The 27,530-nt window shown below is 38.9% G+C and overlaps 1 protein-coding gene and 1 long non-coding RNA gene across 8 annotated transcripts in view; one reads left to right on the forward strand and one right to left on the reverse strand.

The window, feature by feature from the left end:
* Positions 1-27,530, forward strand: part of ROS1 (ROS proto-oncogene 1, receptor tyrosine kinase) — a 119,604-nt gene that overhangs the window by 63,035 nt on the left and 29,039 nt on the right. For 2 of the 5 annotated variants that reach the window (XM_070795922.1, XM_070795923.1), the window contains exons 25-36: positions 1,724-1,929; positions 2,983-3,266; positions 7,635-7,811; positions 9,667-9,869; positions 11,593-11,737; positions 12,608-12,840; positions 12,928-13,104; positions 17,145-17,313; positions 18,303-18,420; positions 21,398-21,588; positions 23,527-23,610; positions 27,303-27,435. In XM_070795922.1, the coding sequence (XP_070652023.1) occupies positions 1,724-1,929; positions 2,983-3,266; positions 7,635-7,811; positions 9,667-9,869; positions 11,593-11,737; positions 12,608-12,840; positions 12,928-13,104; positions 17,145-17,313; positions 18,303-18,420; positions 21,398-21,588; positions 23,527-23,610; positions 27,303-27,435 (2,120 nt within the window). Of the gene's footprint in view, positions 1-1,723; positions 1,930-2,982; positions 3,267-7,631; positions 7,812-9,666; positions 9,870-11,592; positions 11,738-12,607; positions 12,841-12,927; positions 13,105-17,144; positions 17,314-18,302; positions 18,421-21,397; positions 21,589-22,874; positions 23,504-23,526; positions 23,611-27,302; positions 27,436-27,530 lie in introns of those variants that run through there. The other 3 variants (XM_070795920.1, XM_070795921.1, XM_070795924.1) reach the window with 2 other exon arrangements.
* Positions 1-27,530, reverse strand: part of LOC139184900 (uncharacterized) — a 124,091-nt gene that overhangs the window by 54,332 nt on the left and 42,229 nt on the right. For all 3 annotated transcript variants that reach the window (XR_011568420.1, XR_011568419.1, XR_011568421.1), the window contains exon 3: positions 13,382-13,437. This is a non-coding gene — a long non-coding RNA (uncharacterized lncRNA). The remainder of the gene's footprint in view (positions 1-13,381; positions 13,438-27,530) is intronic.

Consider the following 27,530-nt stretch of genomic DNA (forward strand, 5'->3'; position numbering starts at 1 on the left):
CTATCACACAAACCTGTGATTAAAATGACTGGCCAGTGGTTGAGACATTAAGATTAGAATGGCTGAAAAAGACAGGTGTTGTACAATTATTTAGTTACAAATGATTTCAGGTTATATTTGGGGCAAATGTGATTCAGGCTTAATTTAGCAAACAGTGGGTTTAAGGCACTGTGTTACCTGAGATAGAGGTAAAAAAAAAAAAAAGTCACTGTCTTTGAGCAAATCCAGTCTTGTATTAGTCTAAGATAAGCAAGACAGGGTTGCATAGTGGTTAAGAGGGTGAGCTTTGAAATCTGACAAGCTAGAGTTTAATTCTGACTCTATTACATGCTAGATCTGTGACCGTCAGCAGTTTCTTTAACCACTGTGGTTGCATAGTCCCTCATCTTAGGGTGAAGATTAATGAGCTAAGCCTTGGAAGGCACTTGGCACAATGCCTGGCCTGTGGTAGGCATTCACTGAATTTAGCTAGTGGAGGGGCTAGGCAGAAGACTGTAAGTGCTGTGCCGAGGGCAGGATGCAATGGGACTGCAGAGAACGGATACTTAACCCAGGGTGGAATGGTCGTGATAGTGGCAGAGTGGAAAGACATCTTGGGTACAAAGATGATGTATCAGGTGAAAGTGGGGCATGGCTGAGAGATCAGCAAAGTCTGGGAAACCAGAGAGTCACAGCCTGTTTGGGGAGCTGTAAATAGAAGGAGGTCTTCCCTGGTGGCTCAGCAGTAGAGAATCCGCCTGCAGTGCAGGAAACGGGTTTGATCCCTGGGTTGGGAAGATCCCCTGGAGAAGGAAATGGCAACCCACTCCTGTATTCTTGCCTGAGAAATCCCACAGACAGAGGAGCCTGGTGGGTTACAGCCCATGGGGTGGCAAAAGAATTGAACATGATTTGGTGACTGCACAACAAGTAGAAGGAACTTGGAGTGGAGATGGAGGTGAGGGGGCACAGTGAAAGGCAGGTGTTAAAGCTGAAGAGGTGGGCAGGGGCCTGAATGTAATGGGCCTTCTTTACTGTGCTAAGGAGTTGAGTGTCAATTTTAAAGCCAGAATTAAGCTGTTCAAGACATTTAGTGGATTATTAATGCAATCGACTAGTGTTTCAGGAAGACCTCTTTGTTACCTGTCTCAATAACCTTAAAGAAGGTTAAGTCGGAGGCAGTCAGGAGGCTATCACAGAAATCCAGATGGGAAATGTTAAGCAGGAAACGAGAGACAATGAGTGAGAGAGGAGAGGATAAACTTGGAAGATATTTAAAATAGGACTAATTCACTATGGGTAGTAATGGGAGGAAGAAGTCAAGGGTGAATGACAGTTGTCAAGATTGTTCCTCAGGTGAGTCTTGGAAATCCATAATAATATAAAATGCAGGAGAAAAGGAGATTTGGGGGTGGAGTGATGCACTCTGTTTCCTGGGATCATTCATTTGAAGATTTTCAGTAGGTAGTTTGATATTTGAATCAGTAACTCAATGAGCCATCTTGCCTGAAGATGTAGGTTTGTAGCACTGGTCTGTGGATTACAGTTGAAGCCATGGTGATTGAAATTAACCACGTGTGAAAAGAGGTCCAGTGTTACAATGGTACACAATCCAGAGTTACCAAGATTTGATATTACAAAAGAGAAGTGCAGTTAATAAGTAATATGAATGTTTAAAAAAAGTCATCAGATTTGAGGAAAATGACCACTATCTTCTTGATTGTGCTTACTACCTGTTGTTAAGATTTTCAGAGATGCACTGGTTTTCAATATCACATTTATTACAATTGACTGGATTTCAAGGCACCTCTACTTTGTGCTGAAAGAATCACAGAACAGAATGCAAATATTTGATATGGATCTTGAGAACAAGGTGAAATATCCCAGGAAGCTGAAAGTTTGCAACAGAAATTCAACAATAACTTCTTTTTCTGTGTATCCTTTTTTAAGGTATGTGAAGTGTATCTGTTTCTATCATGATGAAATAGACATAAACATATTTAATGTGATATCTTTGGTTTAATATCAGAGTCAATGATGGGACAATAAGATGCTTAATGTTCTTGATGTTAACTTACAGTAAGTAATTCTATGTATGAATAATGAGCCCATAACCACCAATATATAAAATTAATCCATACTGAGAACTACCAGCAGGAAACTGGAGTGTATTTTTAATCCAGTGAATTTAATAAATACCCCCAGTTGGTAAGGACGGGAAGGGGATTGAGACAGTGGTAGGAAATGAGCAGGAGATAGGCAGTTTGTTTTGCACAGTAAATGATATTCTGGGCTCATTTGTCTTTAATTAATGTCTTCATTAGATGAATTTTAAGACCTCCATTCAGCACCTGAAGGGAAGTTTTTCAGGCTGCTTATGTTTGTGCCATTACCATGGTTATAGTCTGTCTTGAAACTAGATTGGTAACTAGTATTAAGAAGTAGAAACAAACTTAAGAGAGGAATGGCGATGGTGTTGATGCAAAGTATGCAAATGTATTTCATATTTAGAGCCTTTAACGAGCCATTTAATACAATACCTAAGATCATTAAGGCTTCCCTGGTGACTCAGACCGTAAAGAATTCACCTGCAATTCAGAAGATACAGGTCCGATCCCTGGGAAGATCCCCTGGACAAGGGAATGGCTATTCACTGCAGTATTGTTGCCTGGAGAATTCCATGGATGGAGGAGCCTGATAGGCTACAGTCCATGGGGCCACAAAGAGTCGGACACAAATGAGGGACTAACACACACTTATAAGGCCATTATAGTCCAAGGCTTTTGTTGTAAACACATTTATTGAGAAATTGTTGGAAAATGCTACATACTGGACTTCATGTGACCTTTTCCATAAGAAAGTTTTTGAGCACTGAGACATGTCCTCTCTAGAGGTGGCATTCGTTCCCACAGTCATTAGAAATGATTTCTTTTCATTAGAAAGTGATATGTGTGATGGTAGGTTTAACTGATTAAATTGGAGGGTCTTTTTTTCCCCCAATAGTCGCCTATATTGGACAGAAGTTTTTGATTCTGGATCTCAGATGTTCTACTACAGTATTATCAACCAGACTGTGCACCGAATTCTGCAACCCCCAGTCATAAACCATCCAAACGGAAGCCAATGTTCTTGCAACGTGACTGAATCTGAGTTGAGTGGAGCAATGACTATTGACACCTCTGACCTAAAGAAACCACAGATATACTTTGTCAAAGGTCTAGAGATGTGGGCAACAGATCTAGAAGCATGTCAGTGTTGGCAAGTTTTCATCCTGCCTGTTCCACTTGGTAAGACACTTGTGTGTATGTAGATCTTCACTGGCTATGGGAAACCTTCCTATCCCATTAAAAAGGGGTTACATTCAACATATACCCAAATGGATATATATATATATATATATACATACAAATAATAGAATGATGCTAAAGCTGAAACTCCAGTACTTTGGCCACCTCATGCGAAGAGTTGACTCATTGGAAAAGACTCTGATGCTGAGAGGGATTGGGGGCAGGAGGAGAAGGGGACGACAGAGGATGAGATGACTGGATGGCATCACTGACTTGATGGACGTGAGTCTGAGTGAACTCCGGGAGTTGGTGATGGACAGGGAGGCCTGGCGTGCTGCGATTCATGAGGTCGCAAAGAGTCGGACATGACTGATCTGATCTGATCTTATCTGATGGTATTTCCTCCAAACCATGCCAAATGTTTTTGTGGTCTTCAAGTTGTGTTCAGGCAAATTGTACATAGGCATTCGCATAATTTTCTGGACCTGTAGGAAACCTTTTTCTTCTTGTCATTTTACAGTTAACAGAACTATTAATACAACTTATTGAGCTCAATTACATATTCTAAACAGGTTACTAAATGCATTATTGCATTTGATCTTCAAAATACTTCAGTGAAGTAGATATTAATATATGCGTTTTACAGATAAGGAAACTGAGGCTGAGAAAGGTAATGTCACATGTCGGTAGGGTTACAATTAATACAGGAGCTGGTGTTTGAAACTGGGCTTAACTACAGCATCCCTGATCTTCCTACCAGTACTTCACTTCCATGTTGATGATCTCATTGCCTCCACATTTAGTGTGACTTGGTCAATATTTGACAGGTCTATTTGCTGAAATTCACAAGCTTATGGAGGAAATATTTTAAAGTCATTTGGTAGTCTCCTAATTAGGAGTACTTGTAAAATTTTAAAAAATACCCTAAACATCCCCATATATTCTTAAGGCTCTAGTCCTCACCATCCAATATAGTAATCGCTCATCACATGTGGTGATTTAAGTTTAAATTAATTAAAATTAAATTCTAAATTTAATTCCTCAGCCATACTAGTCACATTTTAAATGTTCAAAACCCATTAAGTGGCTAATGGTTACTGTATTGGGCAGCATAGATATAAAATATTTCCATCACCAAAAGTGCTATTGGGCATTTTGAAACTGCAAATGTGTGTGTGTGTCTGTGTGGTATAACTGAATGTATGGTTTTGTTGACATGTCCCAGAGCATTCTAGAAACAATTGCAATGTACTTTCAGTGGGCTTCAGATTAGAGATAATGTTTTGAACTTCTCTTACTAGGAGGATAACTACTTCTGTTGAGTCTGTGACAAAAGATTCACAAAGACACTCACAAAGACTCACAAAGATATAAAGACTCCTTGGTCAAACTTTAATTCCTTTTTTTCGTCTGTGCCTCGTGACCTGCTGGACCTTAATTCCTGCACCAGGAGTCCAGCCAGTGCTTCATGCTATAGAGCATGGAGTCCAGGGTCTTAACCACCGGACCACCAGAGAAGTCCCTGATTAAACTTCAGTTCCACTCTTGTGAGGAGTGTGAATAAACTAAGCCTCACACTTGACCTAGCACGTCCATCCTTGCTGAGTCCAAGAAGCTTGCCAAATCAGTTTAGAGAGAATCCCTCCCACTCAGTATCTGACTCAATTCTTTATCCCCCACTGTTGATGTTCTTGGCTTGCCTTTAGCAAAAATCCTAGTGGGCCAGTTTAGCAGGAATTCCCCGCCCCGGCCCCTTGATGTTTCCCCTCCTTGTTGGCCACCGCTCCCAGTCATCATTGTTGTATTTGAATTGTGCACATCTCCCTCCCCATTGCAATATTACAACAGCCTTGATTAAAGTCTTCCTGACCATTTAAACAAGTGTCAGAATAACCTTCCTTATCATCTGATACACAAGAATTATCTAACGGGCCTTTATCTTATAGAACTAGTCAGTATTTCATGAAGCCACAATTGAAAGCCATAATCCCAAAATTGGAAAATTAGAATGACTTTAGAGATCATTTAGCTGACATAATATTGGAAGGAATCTCCTTTACAAAAACAGCCTTGAGCTCTTGTTTATAAAGCATTTACTACCTTATAAAGAGGTCTGTTTAATTTTTGTGCAATTCTAAATATTATATATTTTTCTTATGTTTAACCAAAGTTTTCTCCCATTCCTCTATTCACTGACCTGAATTCTGACCTTTAAATTTACAAAGAATAAGTCAGTCACTTTCCACATGATAGCCACTTAACTGTACAAACAGCTGTCATAGCCCATGCTAAGCAGTTCCTTTAGAGGAAAAAATTCAAGTATCTATAAATACTCCTTAGGCAGTGTGGCTTCTAGATCTTTCTTTGCCCTGGTCACCCTCCTGAGATTTTACTCTAGCTGCTTAATCCTCTTAAATGTTGCCCCATAATAACTCACTGAACTTTGAATGTGTTTTGGTCAGCGCAGAGGACCTCTGACTACCCAGGTCTTCTTTTTGCTGCAGCTGAAAGTGACATTAGGCCTTTGAGCTGCCTGCCATTTGAAGAACTCATGGCCTTCTTTATGTTTTAATGATTATTAAGCCAGATTTCTTTCATTCCTAATTTACAGACTTAATTTTAACCTTGAATTTAGGATGTTTTATTTGTTATTAAATTAAATGCTATTAAATTTCCATCCATTTCATGATTCTGCTGTGATATTTTTGATTGGTAAGCCAAACACTGAATGCACTAGCAACAGTATGATTCATGTAATATCTGCAAACTTGATAAATATGTTTGTTCTGCATTCATTCTCAATTATTGATAAAAATATTGAGCAAGGCATTGAGTCCTGAGCCTCTTCTCTTACCTCCCTTCAGTCAGTGTTGTTTGATGTGAAATGACACAGTTCAGTTCAGTCACTCAGTCATGTCCCACTCTTTGCGACCCCATGAATCGCAGCACGCCAGGCCTCCCTGTCCATCACCAACTCCCGGAGTTCACTCAAACTCATGTCCATCAAGTCGGTGATGCCATCCAGCCATCTCATCCTCTGTCGTCCCCTTCTCCTCCTGCCCCTAATCCCTCCCAGCATCAGGGTCTTTTCCAATGAGTCAACTCTTTGCATGAGGTGGCCAAAATATTGGAGTTTCAGCTTCAGCATCAGTCCTTCCAATGAACACCCAGGACTGATCTCCTTTAGCATGGACTGGTTGGATCTCCTTGCAGTCCAAGGGTCTGTCAAGAGTCCTCTCCAACACCACAGTTCAAAAGCATCAATTCTTCGGCACTCAGCTTTCTTCACAGTCCAGCTCTCACATCCATACATGACCACTGGAAAAACAATAGCCTTGACTAGATGGACCTCTGTTGGCAAAGTAATATCTCTGCTTTTCAATATGTTATCTAGGTTGGTCATAACTTTCCTTCCAAGGAGTAAGCATCTTTTAATTTCATGGCTGCAGTCACCATCTGTAGTGATTTTGGAGCCCCCCAAAATAAAGTCTGACACTGTTTCCACTGTTTCCCCATCTATTTCCCATGAAGTGATGGGACCAGATGCCATGATCTTCGTTTTCTGAATGTTGAGCTTTAAGCCAACTTTTTCACTCTCCACTTTCACTTTCATCAAGAGGCTTTTGAGTTCCTCTTCACTTTCTGCCATAAGGGTGGTGTCATCTGCATATCTGAGGTGATTGATATTTCTCCTGGCAATCTTGATTCCAGCTTGTGTTTCTTCCAGTCCAGCATTTCTCATGATGTACTCTGCATAGAAGTTAAATAAGCAAGGTGACAATATACAGCCTTGATGTACTCCTTTTCCTATTTGGAACCAATCTGTTGTTCCATGTCCAGTTCTAACTGTTACTTCCTGACCTGCATACAGGTTTCTCATGAGGCAGGTCAGGTGGTCTGGTATTCCCATCTCTTTCAGAATTTCCCACAGTTTCTTGTGATCGACACAGTCAAAGGCTTTGGCATAGTCAATAAAGCAGAAATAGATGTTTTTCTGGAACTCTCTTGCTTTTTCGATGATCCACAAGTGAGTTTTAAATACTGGTTCTGCCCTTGGATAACTTTGTAGCCTTGAGGGGATTATTTCCCCTCCAAGCCTCAGTTTCCTAATTACAAAATTAGACTAATAATAATAGTATTTGCTTTGATAGGGCTTGATATGGCAAGTTGGCTTGATATGGCACTACGATGAGAAAATATCTGGAAAATGCTTAGGCTAAAAACTCAAAATAAAATTATTTTTTATACTGAAATAATACTTTCAAAATTGATCAGAAAAAAGATTTCATATATTGCTTAGAGCAGAAAATGTCAGCTATGTATTGTGTTCTTTACGTTCTTTCTTTCACTTATGTTTTTCATCAGCAGGAAAAATGCTTGTTAGCTTGACTGTGGATGGAGAATTTCTATATTGGATCTCCAAAGTAGAGGACAGCACACAGATTTATCAAGCAAAGAAAAGCAATGGGGCCATCCTTTCCCAGGTGGAAGCCCCAAGGAGTAAACATATTTTGGTTTACAGTTCAGTTCTACAGCCTTTTCCAGGTAGGAAAGTCACATTTTTTTATAAGCTTGTTCTCCCAGTTTAGGGTCAGGAAAATCTCATAATGTCTCCTCCTCCAGGGCAGTCCTTCCGGCTCATCACTGTGCTCTCAGCATTGCTCCAAATGGTCAGGGTTTGGTGCACACAGCAATCGCTATTTGCCTGGGTCACAGTTTATCTCTATGTGTACTCGTGGCTTGGGCTGTGGCAGACCACTTTAGATGTGGGAAATCCTTGGCCTGTCAATCTCTCTGTTCTCTTTCTCTTCTCAATCACATAACTTCCCTTCTTTTTGTCTTGTGTCTCCCCTGATGGTATTTTAGACTTCCCAGTGGTGTCAGAAAGCTTTGCATTTAATTTCAGGTCTTTTTCAAGGTGAAGTGACTTATGTATTATAGTATTATATATGTCAACTATTTAACGTGTGTACATGTGTGCTACTATTTTTATTGTTTCCATCTTGCTTATTTCATGTGTCACTCATGAAGTTTTCTAGTGTTGTGCTCCTAAATCTATTTTCCCCACAAACCTTCTGGATTTTGTTTAATGCAATGACTTTTAGGAATGTATGTATCAAATTATCCGGGCTAGACCCACGAAGCGGAGAAGGCAGTAGCACCCCACTCCAGTACTCTTGCCTGGAAAATCCCATGGATGGAGGAGCCTGGTAGGCTGCAGTCCATGGGGTTGCTAAGAGTCAGACACGACTGAGCGACTTCACTTTCATTTTTCACTTTCATGCATTGGAGAAGGAAATGGCAACCCACTCCAGTGTTCTTGCCTGGAGAATCCCAGGGATGGGGTTGCACAGAGTCGGACATGACTGAAGTGATTTAATGGCAGCAGTATCATATTATGGTGGAACTGACTATATTTCTTGCTGAGAGTCATAATAAAAAATGTTTGAAATATAAAAACCAACCAACCAAAAACAAAAACAGCATCACATAGCCTTATGGGTGACATTCAAACCTAAAGTGGTTTTCTCAAGTTCTCTCTTCCATTAAAGTCACATTAAAGTCATTCTAAATTGAGTATCATTCCCTCTTAGAGACATTCAAAAATGAATAAAAGAAACTCTCCTTGCTTAAATGTATTCAGTTATAAAATATGTAAGTTATACAGTATGAAAAATGGGAGAATTCATAAATAAGCTGAATGTATATTTTGGTAAATAATTCATTAAGAGATTCAAAAGGCACGTGCAATATCTGGTTGAGGTTGAGCACACAGGCATATCTGTAGAATGAAAGTCCTAAAGGTGACACCAGTTTTCATCCTAGGAGTGCACTGAAAAATGTGATTGATAGAATACTCTCATTGCTTTCTTCAAATAAGAAAGGGTCCATTTTGCTACTGTCTAGGTACATAATTAGGGCTTCCCTGGAGGCTCAGTGGTAAAGAATCTACCTGCAATGCAGGAGACCCAGGTTCGATCCCTGGGTTGGGAAGATCCCCTGGAGAAGGGCGTGGCAACCCACTCCAGTACTCTTGCCTGGAAAATCCCATGGACAGAGGAGTCTGGCGAGCTACAAGCCATAGGGTCGCGCAGTCGGACACATCTGAAGTGACTAAGCAGCAGCAGGTACATGATTAAGCGTACTTTAGCTCCATCTGCTGGAAATTGTAAGCAATTACCAGTTACTTTGCTCTTTCCCCCAGGCGTTTATCATCTTCAAAATACATGGAAAAAAAAAGTGTCTTCCTGTCCAGAATAACATTTCCAACACTCTAATATATCATACCTTATCAGTTAAATAAAAATGAAATGTGACATTATCCTTGATGTTAGATAAATCTGCTATTTCTCTCTTATCCATGTGTGTATATATTTAATCATTTTTATTATTATTTTAGATAGAGCATTTCTGTCTCTAGCTTCTGATATTGCAGAGCCAACTATACTTAACACCACTAACACCAGCCTCACAATCAGATTGCCACCTGCCCGGACAAAACTCACATGGGATGGCATCATCAGTCCCACTCCCACATACCTGGTTTATTACAAAGAAGTAATTGACATGAAGAACAGCTCTGAACTGAGAGAGAAAATGCTGGTAAGGCTGAAGCCAGTTGTCTTGTCTTTTCCCAAGGTGCCCTATTTTGATATAAAATCCTCAGCTGAAGTATTTTCTGCATAATGTTCTGAAATATGCTATTACTCTGATTTTTAGAGCTGAATCATCAAACCATTCTGGATTCTAGTCTCTTGCCTAGGAGTAAGTTAAGCTCTAAGGAAGTACATTAACTCTAACCAATGGTAGATTGCCTTATAGTAACCGTTCCCTGAGTGTCCTAAAAGAGCTGGGTTTGTTGGCTCTCTAATTTTATCTAATTATACGCAGAAATTGATAGAGACCTGTTTTTGTGGCCATCCCAACAGATTGAAGGGTAAGAAGTAAATTGGACAGAAAGAACATTATTGTGTACCTCGTATATAGCTAGTATACAAATTGTACATTATATTTTTATTTTCTATATGTTGTGAAATGTGCGTTTAGGCAGGGACTACCTTTTTATCCAGGCTTCCCTGGTGGCTCAGAGTTTAAAGCATCTGGAGACCTGGGTTTGATCCCTGGGTTGGGAAGATCCCCTGGAGAAGGAAATGGCAACCCACTCCACTACTCTTGCCTGGAGAATCCCATGGACAGAGGAGCCTGGTGGGCTACAGTCCACAGGGTCGCAAAGAGTCCGACAAGACAGAGCGACTTCACTCACTCACTCACCTTTTTATCCATCATTGTATTCCTAGCATAATACTTGCCATTGTATAGGCATTTACTAGGTATTTCTTGAATGAAAGAATGGACACAATTCATTCCATCACTGATCAATGATGGAACCCAGTGATTCCATCACCAATGTTCCAATTCCATGTGATGGAATCATGTATTTCTAGTATTTTTCTTTGTACTTATATTTTGATCAAGTCAAAAGGTGAAATTGACCATCATCTATTGGAGGTAACAAGCACTGTACTCTTTGACAGAAAGTACATCTGATTCTTGTTACTTCATTTGTCTATTTAAAAAAAATACATTATTTATTTTTGAATTTTGTCTATTTTAATCTTCTTTACACATTTCTAAAAGGAGTTGTTTCAGAGACAGATTAATCATTTGGCTGACTAAGACTGGCATTGGCATTTCTCTTATTAGAGCTAATCTATCATTTTGGCTTCACAGTGATTAATAAGGATCAAAGGCTGTGAGTGGTTCTCAACCTTGATGGTTCACTGGAGTTTGTAAAGTCTCTGAGCACATGCTTCACCTAAGACTAATGTGATCAGATCTCTAGGGGTGGGACCCAGGCCTCAGTGTTTTCTTAGAGTTCCCCAGATGATTCCAAAGTATAACCAAAATTGAGAACCATTGGTTTAAGGAGAGCCTTTTCAGTTTCTTAAGTTTTATTTCTAAGAATGATTAGGTAACGTAGCTTACTGTATTAACTTATGTGTCACATTCTCACAATACCTTCCTGCTGAATTTCTAATGCAACGCTAATAAGACAGTTTTGTCCTCTGGGAATTTAACATCCTACATGAAATAATTAAGTCACAATTGACTGAGGGCTGCCAATCATTTGGCATTTATTCCTGGAAACATTAAACAACTCAGGTCTGGGCAGATTAGGACAATGAAGACCGTCAGTCATGATCCAAGATTTAAAAATAAATTAAAAAATATGAGTCTTTTCCTTTTTCTCTCTTTGATTAAATAATTTCTCCCCATTTGTACAAAAAATAAGAATAAGATATTGATTTTTTAAAATTAATTACAGGAATTTCAGGGGAGTATAGCCCTTATTGAAGGTTTACAACCATTTTCAACATATATGATACAGATAGCTGTAAAGAATTATTATTCAGATCCTTTGGAACAAATACCTCTGGGAAAAGAGATTTGGGGAAAAACTAAAAGTGGAGGTGAGTTATGGGCATGGTGTGGGTTTCTAGAGTGGGATTTTGCAATTAATGTGATGTATGAGCTTATATTCGGTTTTTATCTGGATGTTAAGAAATCTTTCTTATGTGAGTTTTTTTAAACTTAGTAAGAAAAATGTGTTTGTAGAAGAATATTCTGATGACATCCTTCCTCTCTAACACCAGAAGATGATGGATAACATTCCATCGAAATGAAAAGCAACTATATAGCAAAACATCATAACCAATTCTGTGTTACTGGAAACACATTCTTTGGTCTCACCACACAGTGTCACTCTCTTCCTGTATGTTTACAGACCTCTGTACACGTGGTGAGACCCAGGAAAGTCAAACTTTTTCTCTATGTGAATTTTAAAATTTTTGTTTATTTTTTAATTGAAGTTTTAATTTAGTTGCTTTACAGAATTTTGTTGTTTTCTGTCAAACCTCAACATGAATCAGCCATAGATCTATGTGAATTTTACCGAGGGCTACTGAGATACAAAGTCATGGAACCTCATTGCCTTAAAAAAATGGATTTAGAGTCTGAAAATGTGTTGTAAGAGGTGACGATTATGATGAGGAAATGCCATTTCTTTCACATGTCTCCGATGGCGTTCACAAAACTCACCAGCATTGGCCAGATCCTTGAGCTGGAGTCAGAGAATGATTTAGTCATTAGTCAAAAATAAGCGAGAGCCTTTCAGGCAGCCTGGTAGCTTACCGTTATATAAGAGGCTGGCTTTCCCTTGGAACATCTGTCATTCATTCTGCTCACATGATACGCTTATTCCTCAACCAAGACCCTATGACTTCTTTCCATCTTGCAATGCTGTTGCAACATCCTTTATTGTGCACTGCTATTTATTTCAGTACCAGAGGCAGTTTGGCTCATTAACACAACCGTGCAGTCAGACACCAGCCTCGTTATATCCTGGCGGGAATCTCACAAGCCAAATGGACCAAGAGAGTCCGTCCGCTATCAGGTGGCAATCTCTCATCTGGCTCCCATTCCAGAGATTCCACTAAGGCAAAGTGAATATCCAGATGGAAGTCTCTCTCTCCTCGTTACTAGACTGTCTGGTAGAAAACTCTATGTGTTAAAGGTACGGCCAGTGGATTGGGTACTTTAATTACCACTCTCGAGAGTAAGGTTCGAGAAAGGTTAAGCAATTGTTCTCTTTTACTAAAAGGTTCTGGCCTGCCATGCCGAGGAAATGTGGTGTGCGGAGAGTCACCCTGTCAGTGTGGAAACATTTGACTCGCCAGAGAAACCTTACGCCTTTCTTCCAGAGAACACTAGTTTGCAGTTACATTGGAAGGCTCCATCAAATGTTCACCCCATCAGATTTTGGTTTGAACTCCAAAAGGTACATCTCAACGTACCCTTTTAATGCAAATCTTTGTTTTATGCTACAGAATAAATCAAAAGGCTTTTTCCAAAAAATATCTTGAGGGCATTCACTTGTATTAAATGAGTGATATATTTGACAACATTCATTGGTTCAGATTTTCCAGGTGGATGTGGTAAGCTATCTAGACTGATTTCTGATGGAAAAAATTCCCAGAGAGATTAATTTGCTCTTAAAAGGCTCCACATAAAAGAGTATAAATTACGGTTTACTGGTTTCATAATGTTTTACTTACTTTAGATGTTATCAGCATGGTTCTCTGGTTTGAAGTCCGTAGCAATTTGTTTTATTCTATGGAAAAAAAAATGGAAAAAACTGAACAAGCATAAACCTAAAATCTGTTTATAAATGTTCTTTCAACCATTTAAGGACTGTATAGCAACAGGAAAGAAGTAAGTGATAAACTAGTTTATTGTAAAGTAGTTGGATCTTGGCTTGAAAACTTTAAATAGTTCTTCATTCAAAAATCTTCATGCATTAACCAATGTAAAGAGATCCACTGAATTTAAGCATCAATTAATCTAATTAATTCACTTCTAAGGAAAATCTACACTGATTTTTATATTGACATACTTAATAGATTATTGAGTTTTTATAATTGTGACATTGCATTTTTCACTACTATATATTTGTGTGTCCGTGTTTATAAAGACTGGTTAGGAGTGTTTTGTAAAAACAAATCAATATGGTCATGACTTCATTTTTTTAAAAAATGAAGTTGCTCCCCAGAGGTTTTAAAATTTTACTATATAAAATATTTTTTAGAGTCTTGTACTTTTAGAATCTTTGTACTTTTAGATAAAAACTATGAAAAATAAGAAACAGCAGTGATAAGTTGCTCTAAGTATTAAGTTGATAAGACCAAGACCATAGTTTAATTTGATTTTTTCCATTGAGCATGTTTATGATGATTTGTTACCTATTTAGAAAATAGTCATTTCATAAAAATTCAGTTTTAAATTGGAGAAATTGAAGGATCATCTTTTTGGGGGACATCTATTTAAGTAAGAGACATTACTTTGCCAACAAAGGTCTGTCTAGTCAAGGCTATAGTTTTTTCAGTGGTCATGTATGGATGTGAGAGTTGGACTGGGAAGAAAGCTGAGCGCCAAAGAATTGATGCCTTTGAACTGTGGTGTTGGAGAAGACCCATGAGAGTCCCTTGGACTGCAGGGAGATCCAACCAGTCCATTCTGAAGGAGATCAGTCCTGGGTGTTCTTTGGAAGGACTGATGCTAAAGCTGAAACTCCAATACTTTGGCCACCTCATGAGAAGAGTTGACTCATTGGAAAAATCTTGATGCTGGGACGGATTGGGGGCAGGAGGAGAAGGGGATGACTGAGGATGAGATGGCTGGATGGCATCACCGACTTGATGGACATGAGTTTAAGTGAACTCCAGGAGTTGGTGATGGACAGGGAGGCCTGGCGTGCTGTGATTCATGGGGACGCAGAGTTGGACACGACTGAGCGACTGAACTGCACTGAACTGAATGCGGTTCAGCTTGAAGTCAAGGGGAGGGATGTAAAGTTCATTTCCCATATCAAAGGTGTGAACTGACGAAGGACCTTAGAGGTGATTCCAGCCTCTCGTGTTACTGATGAGAGGCTAGACACTCAGGCAGGTGGCCCAATGAGTCAGAATCACAGCTGGGCAGGGGAGGACCCTCTGCCTCATTGCTGACTCATCGGTACAGAGGCTTTCCTTAGTCCCTCTGCAGAAGGAACATGAGTCATCACCACCCACCCCACTTCTTAAAGTTTAGGAGAGGGGCAGCAGACAGGGGCCACCTGGTTCTGTCCTCATGAGTTTCATATGATGCTTTTGTGTCAAGACCTCCTCTACCCTTGCTCAGAACAGGTTTTTAGATAGACCGCTTGAGAAACCATGAAGCTGAAAATGTAAGATGGTAACTTCTACGTGCATGATCACCTACAAGTACTAATGTAGAAGGCTGTGTTCTGAGAGGGTTGGTGATGCCATCTAGTTGGAAGGTCTATTTCTTTTGAGCAAGTTGAACCTACCTTATCATGGTAGGAAGTTAGAAATAGTCTTGTAACTCCACACGGAAACTCTGAGGGGTGAGTGGCAAAGGTGAATATGCATATTTTAATTAATCTTTTTTGTTCCTTTCCACCTCCGCCCTTCTCCTTTCTGAAAAGGGAGAAAAAGATAAACTTCCAGTCTTCATCTTTTCCTTACATGGAAAAATGAGAGTCTTAGAGCACAAGGGCTAACCTTTTATCTTGGTCTTTAGATTTCATAGATGCTTTATTATAATAATGCACAGAAAAAGAACACATTCAATTTAAGATTGAGGAGGAATAAATAATTTTGCTTTGGTAAATTTTTTTCATGAAAATTCATTAAAATTGTCTTTTTTTAGCTGTCCAGGGGAATCCCTACCAGAACTGGACATTTCCGAAATTTCTGTCTCTGAGACATAGTCTGCACCATTTCCCTCACACCCTTGCTCAATAATTTGGAAATCCTCTCTGGTAGCCTTCCCCCCTGCACTTGTTGGCCTATGATGAATGAAGATCCCAACTCCCTTGAGGTTTACTGGGGTAGCCCATGGCATCTCTACAAGTTAGTGATCGGCCCAGAACATTCATTGCTGTGGTGAGGTCAATACTCTACAGTTTTCTAGCAAAACCCTTGGCCAAATATCTCCCTGACATTCCAAGGAGTTCTTATGATTTCTGAGTGGTGTGGGATATTGGGCCATCTAGACTACTCACTGAAGGAGGCATTAAGGAGGCAGGACCAAAAAGGGCTAAAATTTTTCAGCCAGGACTCAACATCTCCCTTCCTCCTTCCCCCTCACCCCCCTCAGAAGGTTCAGAATAAATATTATTCTGCATCTGCATTATTTCATTAGGCTATATGAATCAGTGAGACTGAGACACTTAGGAGTCTAACAGGAAATGTCTCTGACATCAGCATTTCTGGTTTTTCTTTTCGTTCCTTCTGTTCCTCTTTCTTTCTGTAATAAGGTGATCTACTTCCTGAAGGGGCTATACTGAATTATTTCTAACTGAATAGAAAACTAATATAAAGTGCCCATCCAATGAAATGGCATGACCTTGTGAATGCTAAATGAAAAAGGAGATGTAAAGTAAGGTTTATTTATGGAAACTGATCTTCTTAGGAAACTGTACTGGGGAAAATACATGAAGAACCCTTGACAGAATGCCGTATCCTCTGTCTTCTCCTATTTGTGTGTTGAAAAAAGTCATCGTTTTCATATAAGATATTAAGGATCTTGTATCTTATTTAAAATACACAGATATTTAAAAACACACAGATTCTTTAAAAGCAGTGCTTCAGAGAAAAAATTTTAATATAGCTATAATTACAGACCCAGTGAAATGAAAGTAACATTTCCTATATTTAACTTCTAACCTTGCTACTTAGTGATTGAGTGACAATAGGCAAAGATTTCCTTCTTTTAGGGAACTAGGCTTCCTATGTAGAAAAATAAGGAATGTTGCTTAGATGCCTGAAGAGGGTGTGGGGAGGAAAAATTAAATGTTTTCACTTATAAGTCACTGTGGACCTCTTCAGAATGTGAAATATTGTGAAAATATTACTACTTTGAAATCAGCAAATGTGTGCACTTGAAAATATCACAGTTTTAATCCATCATTTCCCTTCAGCTATGAATTTGCATCCTTAGCCATCCTGATTTGATAAAGAAGCCTATGATTAGGGATACCGAGAAGCCAAATAATCCTCCCGATGATAAACAGTCAGAGGTGCACATCTCACCTTGGACTTATCCTCGGGACCATTGTTCAAGTAACTTACAGCTTGTCATAAAAAATAAAATTGCTGTTGGTGGAAGGGAATACTATCTGGGACCTTGCAATAATAAAGAAGTTCTTATTTTAGTATAAACTTTAAGCTTTAATGCTTGCTATAGGCTTTTGAATTTCTATGTTTAAGAAGTTTTTCTTAAAGAAACAAAAATGTTAATTGAGACTTCTTTTCCTAGTGGAAGCACAGTGAGTTTTACCATGTTAAAGCTTCGTGCAGCCAAGGTCCTGCTTATGTCTGTAACATCACAGACCTACAGCCTTACGCGTCCTATAACGTCCGAGCAGTGGTGGTGTACAGGACAGGAGCAAACAGCACCTCGCTTCCGGGAAGTTTTAAGACTAAAGGTGAGTACTAACATAGTCAACACTTGGGAAACTCTGGACATTTCTCAATTCTTTTCTCATCGCTTACTTTACTAATCCTAGAGGTTGAGATTTTTCTTAAAAGAGTAAATGACTATCTTTAGAGACTGACTGAAGAAATTGAGAAGGGGTAGGGGTTTCTTACAGGCAGTAATGAGATAATACTCTTCTGGTTTTGCAGGATCCTAAACTGGGAAAAATTATTTCACCTTTCATTATTCTGATTTTCTGTCTAGCTATGGTATTTTGTAGTAAGAAGTAAATGAAAACAGTGTCACTGGGTGTTCAAATATTTACGTATAGACTACTACAACCAGATGTTAAAAATAAAAAATCTAACAAGTATATTAAATTAACCAGTGTTTTAACAGCTATACCATAACTCCAAGTTGATCCCTGTAAGAATCAGTGGAAAATGCTCCAAATCTTACAATCATCTTTTTTACTTGCATCACTTATTTTGTGTCAGGCTAAGATCTATTGTTGCTGCTGCTAAGTCACTTCAGTCGTGTCTGACTCTGTGCAACCCCATAGACGGCAGCCCACTAGGCTCCCCCATCCCCGGGATTCTCCAGGCAAGAACACTGGAGTGGGTTGCCATTTCCTTCTCCAATGCATGAAAGTGGAAAGTGAAAGTGAAGTCGCTCAGTCGTGTCCGACTCTTCGCGACCCCATGGACTGCAGCCTACCAGGCTCCTCCATCCATGGGATTTTCCAGGCAAGAGTACTGGAGTGGGGTGCCATCACCTTCTCTGAAGATCTATTGTTACTCCTATCATAAATCTATCTAATCCATCACTAATAAAAATCTTCACGTACTCACTTAAACATATGCACTCATATGAACGTATTTATGAATATTTCTTTAATGTATTTGGCTTTTCTCTTAGTAAATGTTGTCTATAGAAAGATGTTATGCAGAATATTTTATACTTCTAACATATCAATCAAATTTTCTTTTGTTTCCAAAGCTGGACTCCCAAGTAAACCAGGGATTCCAAAATTATTAGAAGGGAGTAAAAATTCAATACAGTGGGAAAAATCTGATGATAATGGAAGCAGACTTATGTACTATATCCTTGAAATCAGGTATGTCTGTTTACAAAAGTGCTTTGTAAATTACAAAGACCTAAGCAGTTGATTGTAAGGTATTATTAGATCAAAATTAACAATATTTATGAATGTGTATTTATAAGTAAACATAAGGGATCTTTAGTTTAAGGGTCTTGCATGCCTCATTACATTCTTTGCACAATTCCTAGTGGTCAGCCTTGGCATTCAGTTACAAGGCAGATAGTCATTCTTCTCAGAAATCTGCAACAGCTTGTCAGTGGAAACAACTCAGTCTTTTGAGCATGCACCTAATATTTACTTGATATTGATTCTGTTTAAGAAGCTAAATTGATGTTTGATGTTAGATGATGGTATGTATATAAATTTCTGAGACTGATTTGTTTTAGAAAGATGAATAAGATCTAGTGAGAACTGACAATGAGCTGGTATATTTCAGAAGGTAAAGTCAAGTCAAGACCCGAAATGGTCTGTTGTGTACAGGCAACCCAGGATTCTCTCTCCATTTTCAAGGTTACAGTTTGTAGTGTGTTCCCAGGGACTAAAATTGTGCCTTCGATGAAAACCTGATGAACATATGCAACCTCAGATCCGGCCAGTATGGGGAGCTCTGTGAATCATAACTGGCTCAGATGAGCTGATTTCGTGCCAGCTTGAGGAGAGAATTCCAAATTCCACAGACACTCCCCTCACGGGACTATGAAACCATCTTTTAAGAAGCTCCAAGGACAAAAGTCACTTCCATAATTATAGTCCTGGCAACTTGAGCTTTAGATCTATTTTTGCTTCATCTTGCTCTGGCATTCCCATAACCTTAAAAAAATTTCCTGCTCACACTAGAGAATTATGTTTGCTTATTTCTAACTGAAAACTTCTTGAAATGTCTGGTACTTTTTAAAAACAAAATGCAGAGTGAAGTACATTCTGACCTGTAGAACTGTCTTGGTGGTCTATGACTGTAGTTATGTTCACCAACCAGGCCAAACCATAGCCTTGCTAGGAGCACTGCAGTGTATTCCCCTAAGTAACATGTTTAGTGCATAGCTCCGTAAATACTCTGCATTTCCTTGCCCCCAAGTCTCTACTCTCAGGAGAGGGACTGTAGAATAATATAAAGTGTCATCTATCTCAGAAGATCTCATAGTATCTCAGAGTAACTTCTTCGGTCAGGACATTTGTGTGTATTTGCTCATGGTGTACTGGTGGTCTTAGTGCAAAGTGCATGCACTTGGGAGCTGAGTAGATTGCATGAGTTTCCCAGGGCAGCCAGAACAAAGTACCACCAGCTAGGTGGCTTAAAACAACAGATATATATTCTCTCACAGTTCTGGAGACTGGAAGTCTTAAGTCAAGGTCTTGGCAGGATGGATTCTAGGGAAGCATCCTTCCTTGCCTCTTCTCAGCTTTCGGTGATGGGCCACAATCCTTGGCTTTCCTTGGTTTGTACATGCATCGCTCCAGTCTGGCTCTGTGGTCTCATGTGTTCTCCTTGTGTGTGTCTCTTCTTAAGAGGGCACTGGTCATTGGATTTAGGGCCCACCCTAAACTAGGACCATCTCATCTTGGCTTAATTACATCGGAAAAGACTCTGTTTCCAAGCAAGGTCACATTCACAAGGTCTGGGTGGCATGAATTTTGAGGGGGATTAGCCAACCCAGTACATAGACTATTTAAAATCCTTGCTCTATTTCTTTTTTGAACTTGAGCTTTCTCATCTGTAAAACGAGATGATGATATCTACCTCTTCAGGTTGTTGTGAAGATTCAGTGAAATGATACAGCATAGGAAAAGCCCCTGTATGATGTGTTGTGAATAGAAGGTACTCAACCAGTATAAAAAGTCTTCCTTCTCTTCCTTAGTGGCCAATGTCTGTGAAGAGCCACTTTATACGTTTAAAAAATGTATTTATTTTTAACTGAAGGATAATTGTTTTACCACTTTATACATGTTTAAAGGTCTTTCTTTTGGATCAGAGTTGTTTGGGTTGAAAATTGAAATTGCCAGTTCCCAACATGAGGCTTCACATGATGCAGGAGAAACAATGTCCCACAGCTTTACTTAGGATGGTCCCAAGGACACTTAGCTGCTGGTCACAGTTGTAACCATCGCTGCTGTCTTGGTCCTCCTGATGTCCTAGCTCATCCTCTGTCCCTTGGAGGCTCAGCTCTTGCTGTCCTTGGTACTCTTTCAGGACACTCATTCAGTTAGTGGGAGCAGAACTGGCTTCCATTATTTATCTTCAAGCTGACTGTGGGTTGGTACCATGCCCTAAAACTGCTGTGGTCTGAAAAGTTTTAGACCTTCTCAGACTTGAAAAGGTCATTGTCAGAAAAGACATAATGGGAAGGCCTTGAGCTTACCTTCAGTCTATGATTCTGTTAAAAGTCATTTTAGTATGTCTTTTGAACCCAGCTCTGTTCTCTTCCCATGTTTCATTAGGGAGAGTAATGAGGACTGATACTGAGGTAGGGTGTAGGCTAATTGGAAGCAATGAGGCTCGGAATCTCAGATACAATGATAATTTTGGTAGCCGAACTATTTTATTTTCTTTTTCAATTTTATGTTCTGTATTTTATCCAGATATGGTATCAGTAAATGATAGGTAGCATAAGAGACTGAAAATTAAGAAAAATTTAAAAATTTCCAGTTAAAAAGTATGAAATCATTGTCTTATGTGTTTGGAGTTCTGAAGAAAGTTTGCACGCTCCAGTAGTAAGAAGAGGCTCTTCAGCTGTCTCTCAGCCATTGATTATTCGTCATTTTCCAGATGGGCTGAGTTGGTTGGCTCCAGGCATTGCTGGGATGACTTTATAAGACTCTGCTATGTTCTGTAGCCAAACCATGTGAGAGGAATGAGATCAAGGGCAAAGTGTGCAACAGGAGACGCTCTGGAGTTCTGTCATTAAAATGATATATGAGCATCTAGAAATAACACATATATTGTCTTGTATATTTCCTGTATTTATGATTCTGCTCTTTTTTTTTTTTTTTGCAGAAAGAGCACTTCAAATGATTCAAGGAACCAGAATTTAACATGGAAGATGGCATTTAATGGCTCATGTAATAGCATTTGCACATGGAAGTCCAAAAACCTGAAAGGAACATTTCAGTTCAGAGTAGCAGCTGTAAATCATCTGGGGTTTGGTGAATATAGTGGAATCAGTGAGGATATTACATTAGTTGGAGGTATGTTACCATGTCTGTCTACATACTAACTTATTACACAAGGATTCAGAGATAAAGATAAATGTATTCTCAGCATTAGCAGTAATTGAGTGACTATATAACTTCACCAAACTACCATAGAAACTATTGAACTATTCATTTTATGTGATGAGAGCTTCCTGAAACATCAATATCAACATGTCCTTTTTCTCCTCAGTAACCGTCAGCTGATCTTTAATGCCTACTGCATGAAGTCCATGCTCCTAGATGGACTTCCAAGGTTGTTCGCAGTCTGGTTTTTATCCCGCCTTATTTTCTGTTCCTGGTTCTCTCATCTGCTACACAACACACCTGAAACTCAACTTTGTCTCTTCCCCAATATCTACATCTTCCACTGGGTAGCCTATTTTTGTTTATAATGCATCGTCTTTCTGATCACATAGGTTAGAAATCTCAGTACCATGTTTGATTTTCCCCTCTATTCAGTCACCAAGTTCTGTTGACTTTATTATCTTGATTTCTATCTACTAAGTTCCCTTCTTCCTGTTTCTACTTTGGCTTTCCTAACTTAAGCTACCACTTCTTGCCCGTGCTCTTGGCTTAACCCCACTCCTGACAGCTAATCCAGCTGAAGCACAAGCTGGATCACTGCACCGCTCTCTGAAAATCTTGAAATGGCTCTCCATTCACTGCCTTCAGAAGCTAGTACAAACTTTTCTGTGGCATTTAAGGCCTTCCATGATTTGCCCTTCGATTGTGGTTCCTCTTTCCCAATATTTATCCTTACGGCTATAGCCATACCAAACTGGTAAACAAACAAACAAACAAACAAACTTCCATGAAGTATGTTCCCTCAGCCTCAAATGCAGGCTTGTACCACCTACCACTTGCCCTTAACTGGGATTTTCTTTCCCTTACTTTGTCAATTGAAATTCTTCTCATCCATCAGTACCCATTGTGATGCTTATCTGCTGCTCCTTAGACACACACAGCACATTACTCTATGCAAAACTGAAGTCATTCTTATTTGTATTATAGTTAGTTACCTGGAGAAGAGCTCCACAAACCTTTTCCGAAAGAACCAAATAGTAAATATTTTAAGCTTTTCAGGCTACATTCGGTCTCTGTAGCATCTTCTTTTTTTCCTGATCATATTTTTAAAATGTAAAAATTATTCTTGGTTCATGAGTAGTGCAAAATCAGGTTACTATGGCCACATGTGGCCTGCATGCCATAGATTGCCTAGCCCTGGTCCCCAAGTCTTCTTTTCTCAGTGAAACTAAGAGCAGGTGCCATGTTTTCACCAGGTGGCGCTAGTGGCAAAGAAGCCGCCTGCCAGCGCAGGAGATGTGAGAGGTGTCGGTTTGATCCCTGGCTCGGAAGATCCCTTGGAGGAGGGCACATCAATCCACTCCAGTATTCTTGCCTCAAGAATCCCGTGGACAGAGGAGCCTGGCAGTCTGCAGTACATAGGGTCCCACAGAGTCAGCCATGAGACAAAAGTGACTTAGCAAGCACACACACACACACACACATCATGTTTTCATGTTTATATTCTTCGGTTAAATACTCATGGAATTAAATGTATATGAAGACGTTATAGAGGAAATGATATTCCCAACTATATGATAAATGAAAGTTGAGACTTCTTTGTCCCAAATTCATTAAAAAGATTATTCATGTTTTATCAACCATTTTAAAGTAGAAAATAGGGTGGGTATATCCCAATGATATATTGGAAACCAGATCACTGGAAATGAAAAAAGAGAAAAAAACCCTTGACTTTGATTACTCACAGTGTAAATATACTCTCTCCATGGATGATTTCAAGCTACTGATGGTTTAACTATTGGCTTGCAAAAATTCAGTAGGGGCTAACTTTGGCATATTCTGGCATAATACTGAGGCAGTCGAGTTTTACTCTTTGAATTATGTTCTTTTTCTCATTTATTTTATTAGATGGTTTTTGGATACCAGAAACAAGCTTTATACTTACTATTATAATTGGAATATTTCTGGTTATTACAATCCCATTAATCTTTGGTAAGTATAATAGATTTAAAAATACATCAATAGGTAATAAACTGCTTACTTGATCGTATTAATTGATTTATCTGAGTTTAATTTATATCTGATTAACTTTCTACATGAAATAGATTCATGAAATTCACAATGTTACCTTTGGCTATGCTTCAATAACCACTAAACCCTGTGAATTTTTTTTTTCTAATCTGGGGTAACCATTTTATGAAAAGTATATCCATATTTATACTTCACAGTATTCTTTAGGTAAAACCACTTGCTAAGGCACCAACTTCTAGCCTTTTTTAAAACAGAATTACAGATTGGCTATATAACAAGTGTTTGTAACTTATAGTTTGAAAAAAGTAAAAGAAAAATAACTCTGGGTATAAAAAAAGTGGAGGATTAAAGGGAGACCAGTGATACCCTTGTTCAGGATAGTCTGGGTCTCCAAGCAGACAGCCCAGTTTAAAATGAACAGGGCCTCTTGCAGAAGATCCATTTCTGGCTTGTAGCATTCACTCTCACTTTTGGATGTCTGGTCTATTTGTTTCAAATCTCTGCTCATTTGTAAATAACCAGGAAAGTAGAGCAGTTTGGCTAGATTGATAGAAAGCTAGCTATTTCTCATCACTAATTTTATACTAATACGTTAGTCTTAAAAGTCTTTATTTAAACATTTAATAATGAGAAAATACAGGGACAAGCCCCCAAAAGGTGATTAAACATTAGACCTATCAGGTTATCATACATCAGGCTTCCCTGGTAACTCAGTTGGTAAAGAATCTGCCTGCAATGCAGGAGACCCTGGTTCGATTCCTGGGTTGGGAAGATCTGCTGAAGAAGGGATAGGCTACTCACTCTAGTATTCTTGGGCTTCCCCTGTGGCTCAGCTGGTAAAGAATCCGCCTGCAATTCAGGAGACCTGGGTTTGATCCCTGGGTTGGGAAGATCCCCTGTAGAAGGAAAATGCTATCCAGTGTTCTGGCCTGGAGAATTCCATGGACTATATAGTCCATGGGGTCACAAAGAGTCGGACATGACCGAGAGACTTTCACTCTCAGGTTATCATAGTTGATTATACATCCTGCTTTATCCCCATCATTCCATTATAGTCATTACTACTACTTTCTTTCAGTCTCCTAAAATGTCCTGATTTGGATTATAAGATACACAGTCACTCTGTCATTAACATATGAGCCTCTGACATGCTGAAGCATTACAAAAAAGACATGATATTTACCAGAAACCAACACTCAAGCATATAGTCAGGAAATTGGGACTTCTTCTTTTTTTTTTTTTAATAAATAGGGAAAAGTTTAAGGAAAAGTTACAAACATAAAGTTGAACCCTCAGGATAAAGAAAGTTAATATTTCACTCCATGTCCTAAATCTGTATTATTTCCCCAAACTGATTAGAGTCATAGCTATTAGCATGTTGAAACTTGAATTGAGATTTCTTTTCAAACATTCCACAGCAGACAATATATGGAATATATGATTCCTTCAGCTAACTTGGAAAGCTAAAAATTTCATCTGACCCTGCCAGGATTTTAACCTGTGGTTCCAGGGAGTCTAAGTACTGCACAGCTGATGTTTGTGCCACTAAGCCAGCCCCTCCAGAATTATGCATATGACTGTAGTATATTTGGCAGTTGGCATATAGGCTTGACTATTTGTCTGCTTTCCTACTGGGAAGGAGTATTATGTGAAGGATCCTTCATCTGACCTTTGCCTGCCTACTTGTACATCATTGTCTAAACTCATGACTCTAGTGGATGAACGTGAGATAATTTCAGACAACCTATTGTGCTTTCAAGACACTTCATGGATATCTGACTTTCTCAGGACTTAAAGGTCTTTATTCTACGTGGAACTCATGCATTTTTGAGTAGAGCTAAGCTAATCTGGTTCTTTTGCTTTTAGTCATAGTGCATGTGGTTTTACTGGTAGAATTGTGTGAGTGCATGAGGAAAGATTGAGTTATTCAAATAATGAAAATACCAATTGTTTAAAAATTTTAATTGTGCTGAGGGTTCTCGTAAATACTTATAAATACAAAATTGAAACAAAGATTTTAAAATAAGCATCAACAGCCTACTCTTTGGTGAGTGGTTGTATCTACTGTGCAACATGAGCCTTACACTGGGAGCAAAGGAAAATAAGCTGTAATGGTGCTCTGTGATAACCTAGAGGAGTGTGATGGGGAGTGGGAGGAAAGTTCAAGAGGGAAGGGATATATGTATATTTATGGCTGATTCATGTTGTTGAATGGCAGAAACCAACACAACATTATAAAGCAAATATCCTCCAATTAAAAATAAATTAAAAAGTATAATTGCTGACCTCAGGAGCTTGTCGTTTAATGGGGGAGGTAAGACATATTGGTTTCCCTTGTGGCTCAGCTGGTAAAGAATCCACCTGGGTGGTAAAGAACCCAGGGAGACCTGGGTTTGATCCCTGGGTTGGGAAGATCCCCTGGAGAAGGGAAAGGCTACCCACTCCAGTATTCTGGCCTGGAGAATTCCGTGGACTGTATAGTCCATGGGGTCACAAAGAGTTGTACATGACTGAGTGACTTTCACTTTCACTTTCAAGATATATCCTGTGCAGAAAGTAAAATAAGACAGATGTGTTAAACAGCAATAAAAGGAAGTAGTAAATGGAATGTAGAAGACAGTGACACAGCCATTCTGACTGAGAGCCACAGTTGGTCTTATAAGTTCAGAGATGAGATATCAGCAGAGGTTGCAGAGGTCTTGGACAGCATCCCTGAGGATATGGAGTCTTGAGCTGGGTCTTTAAAAATGAAAGATGGGTGGTAAGAGCATTTCAGGTTTAGAAAAATTATATTAGCATAAGTACTTAAGATCTTTTCCTGTGTGGTCCCTCAGATGAAATTTCACTTGCGTAAAACTCTCACCTGTTGGGTACAGAAGCTACTGTGGAATAAAGTTCAAATTTTAAGCATCATCTTGCAAAGCATCCTTACTGTTTTCAACTTTTGTGTCAATATTCTAGTATAGATGGGCAATCTTAATGACATATGTATTTTAATCTTTGAAAAATATAACATGTTTTATGGTTATAAAATAATATTTGCCTGTTGTATGAAGAAAACAATACAAATCACCCATGATTCCACACCTAGGGAGGACCATTGCTAATACTTGGTAGATTTCATTCTAATAATCTTTCTATATACGTGAGTATGTGTATTATGAAAAACAATGAATATACACTCTGTACTCTGCATTTTAAAATAAAGCATGCCGTTATATAGAAAGCATCCTTTAGGTCTGCTGAGGAGAATAGCCTGGATGTATCTGGATTCAAAAATGAATTTGTTCACTAACAATTATAATGCAGATTTGCTTTGGTTTATTTTGATTCTAGACTATGAGTGATTTTGTGAAATAAGTTCTGATAGTAAGATACTTCCACGTGTTTATAACAGCAATCGGAAATATATTAAGATTTACACTGAGAAGTGAGATAAAATGTGATGTGGTATAAATTATACATTTTCATATGACTTTTTACCTGGATTTAGTTAGTTTTTCTCTTATGGGCCTATTTTTTTCAATCAAATTTGGTTATTCTATCAATAATGTTGTTCAGTATAAACTTTAAAAATGTATTGTTAGCAGCCTTTTCTAAAGAAAAAGAAAGCAATATTTCATTTGGTAAATTATGCTTTTTTTTCTTGATAGTCTGGCATAGATTAAAGAATCAAAGCACTCCCAAGGAAGGGCTGACGGTTCTCATAAACGAAGACAAAGAATTGGCTGAACTTCGAAGCCTGGCCACTGGAGTGGGGCTGGCAAACGCCTGCTATGCGATACAGTATGTAACCTGTGCTGGCATTACGGGACACCTAGATGAAGAGTGTGTGCGTGCTAGGGCGCTTCAGTCGTGTTGGACTCTGTGATCCTATTGTG

This window comes from Bos indicus, chromosome 9 (genome assembly GCF_029378745.1).
Source record: "Bos indicus isolate NIAB-ARS_2022 breed Sahiwal x Tharparkar chromosome 9, NIAB-ARS_B.indTharparkar_mat_pri_1.0, whole genome shotgun sequence".
NCBI lineage: Eukaryota > Metazoa > Chordata > Mammalia > Artiodactyla > Bovidae > Bos > Bos indicus.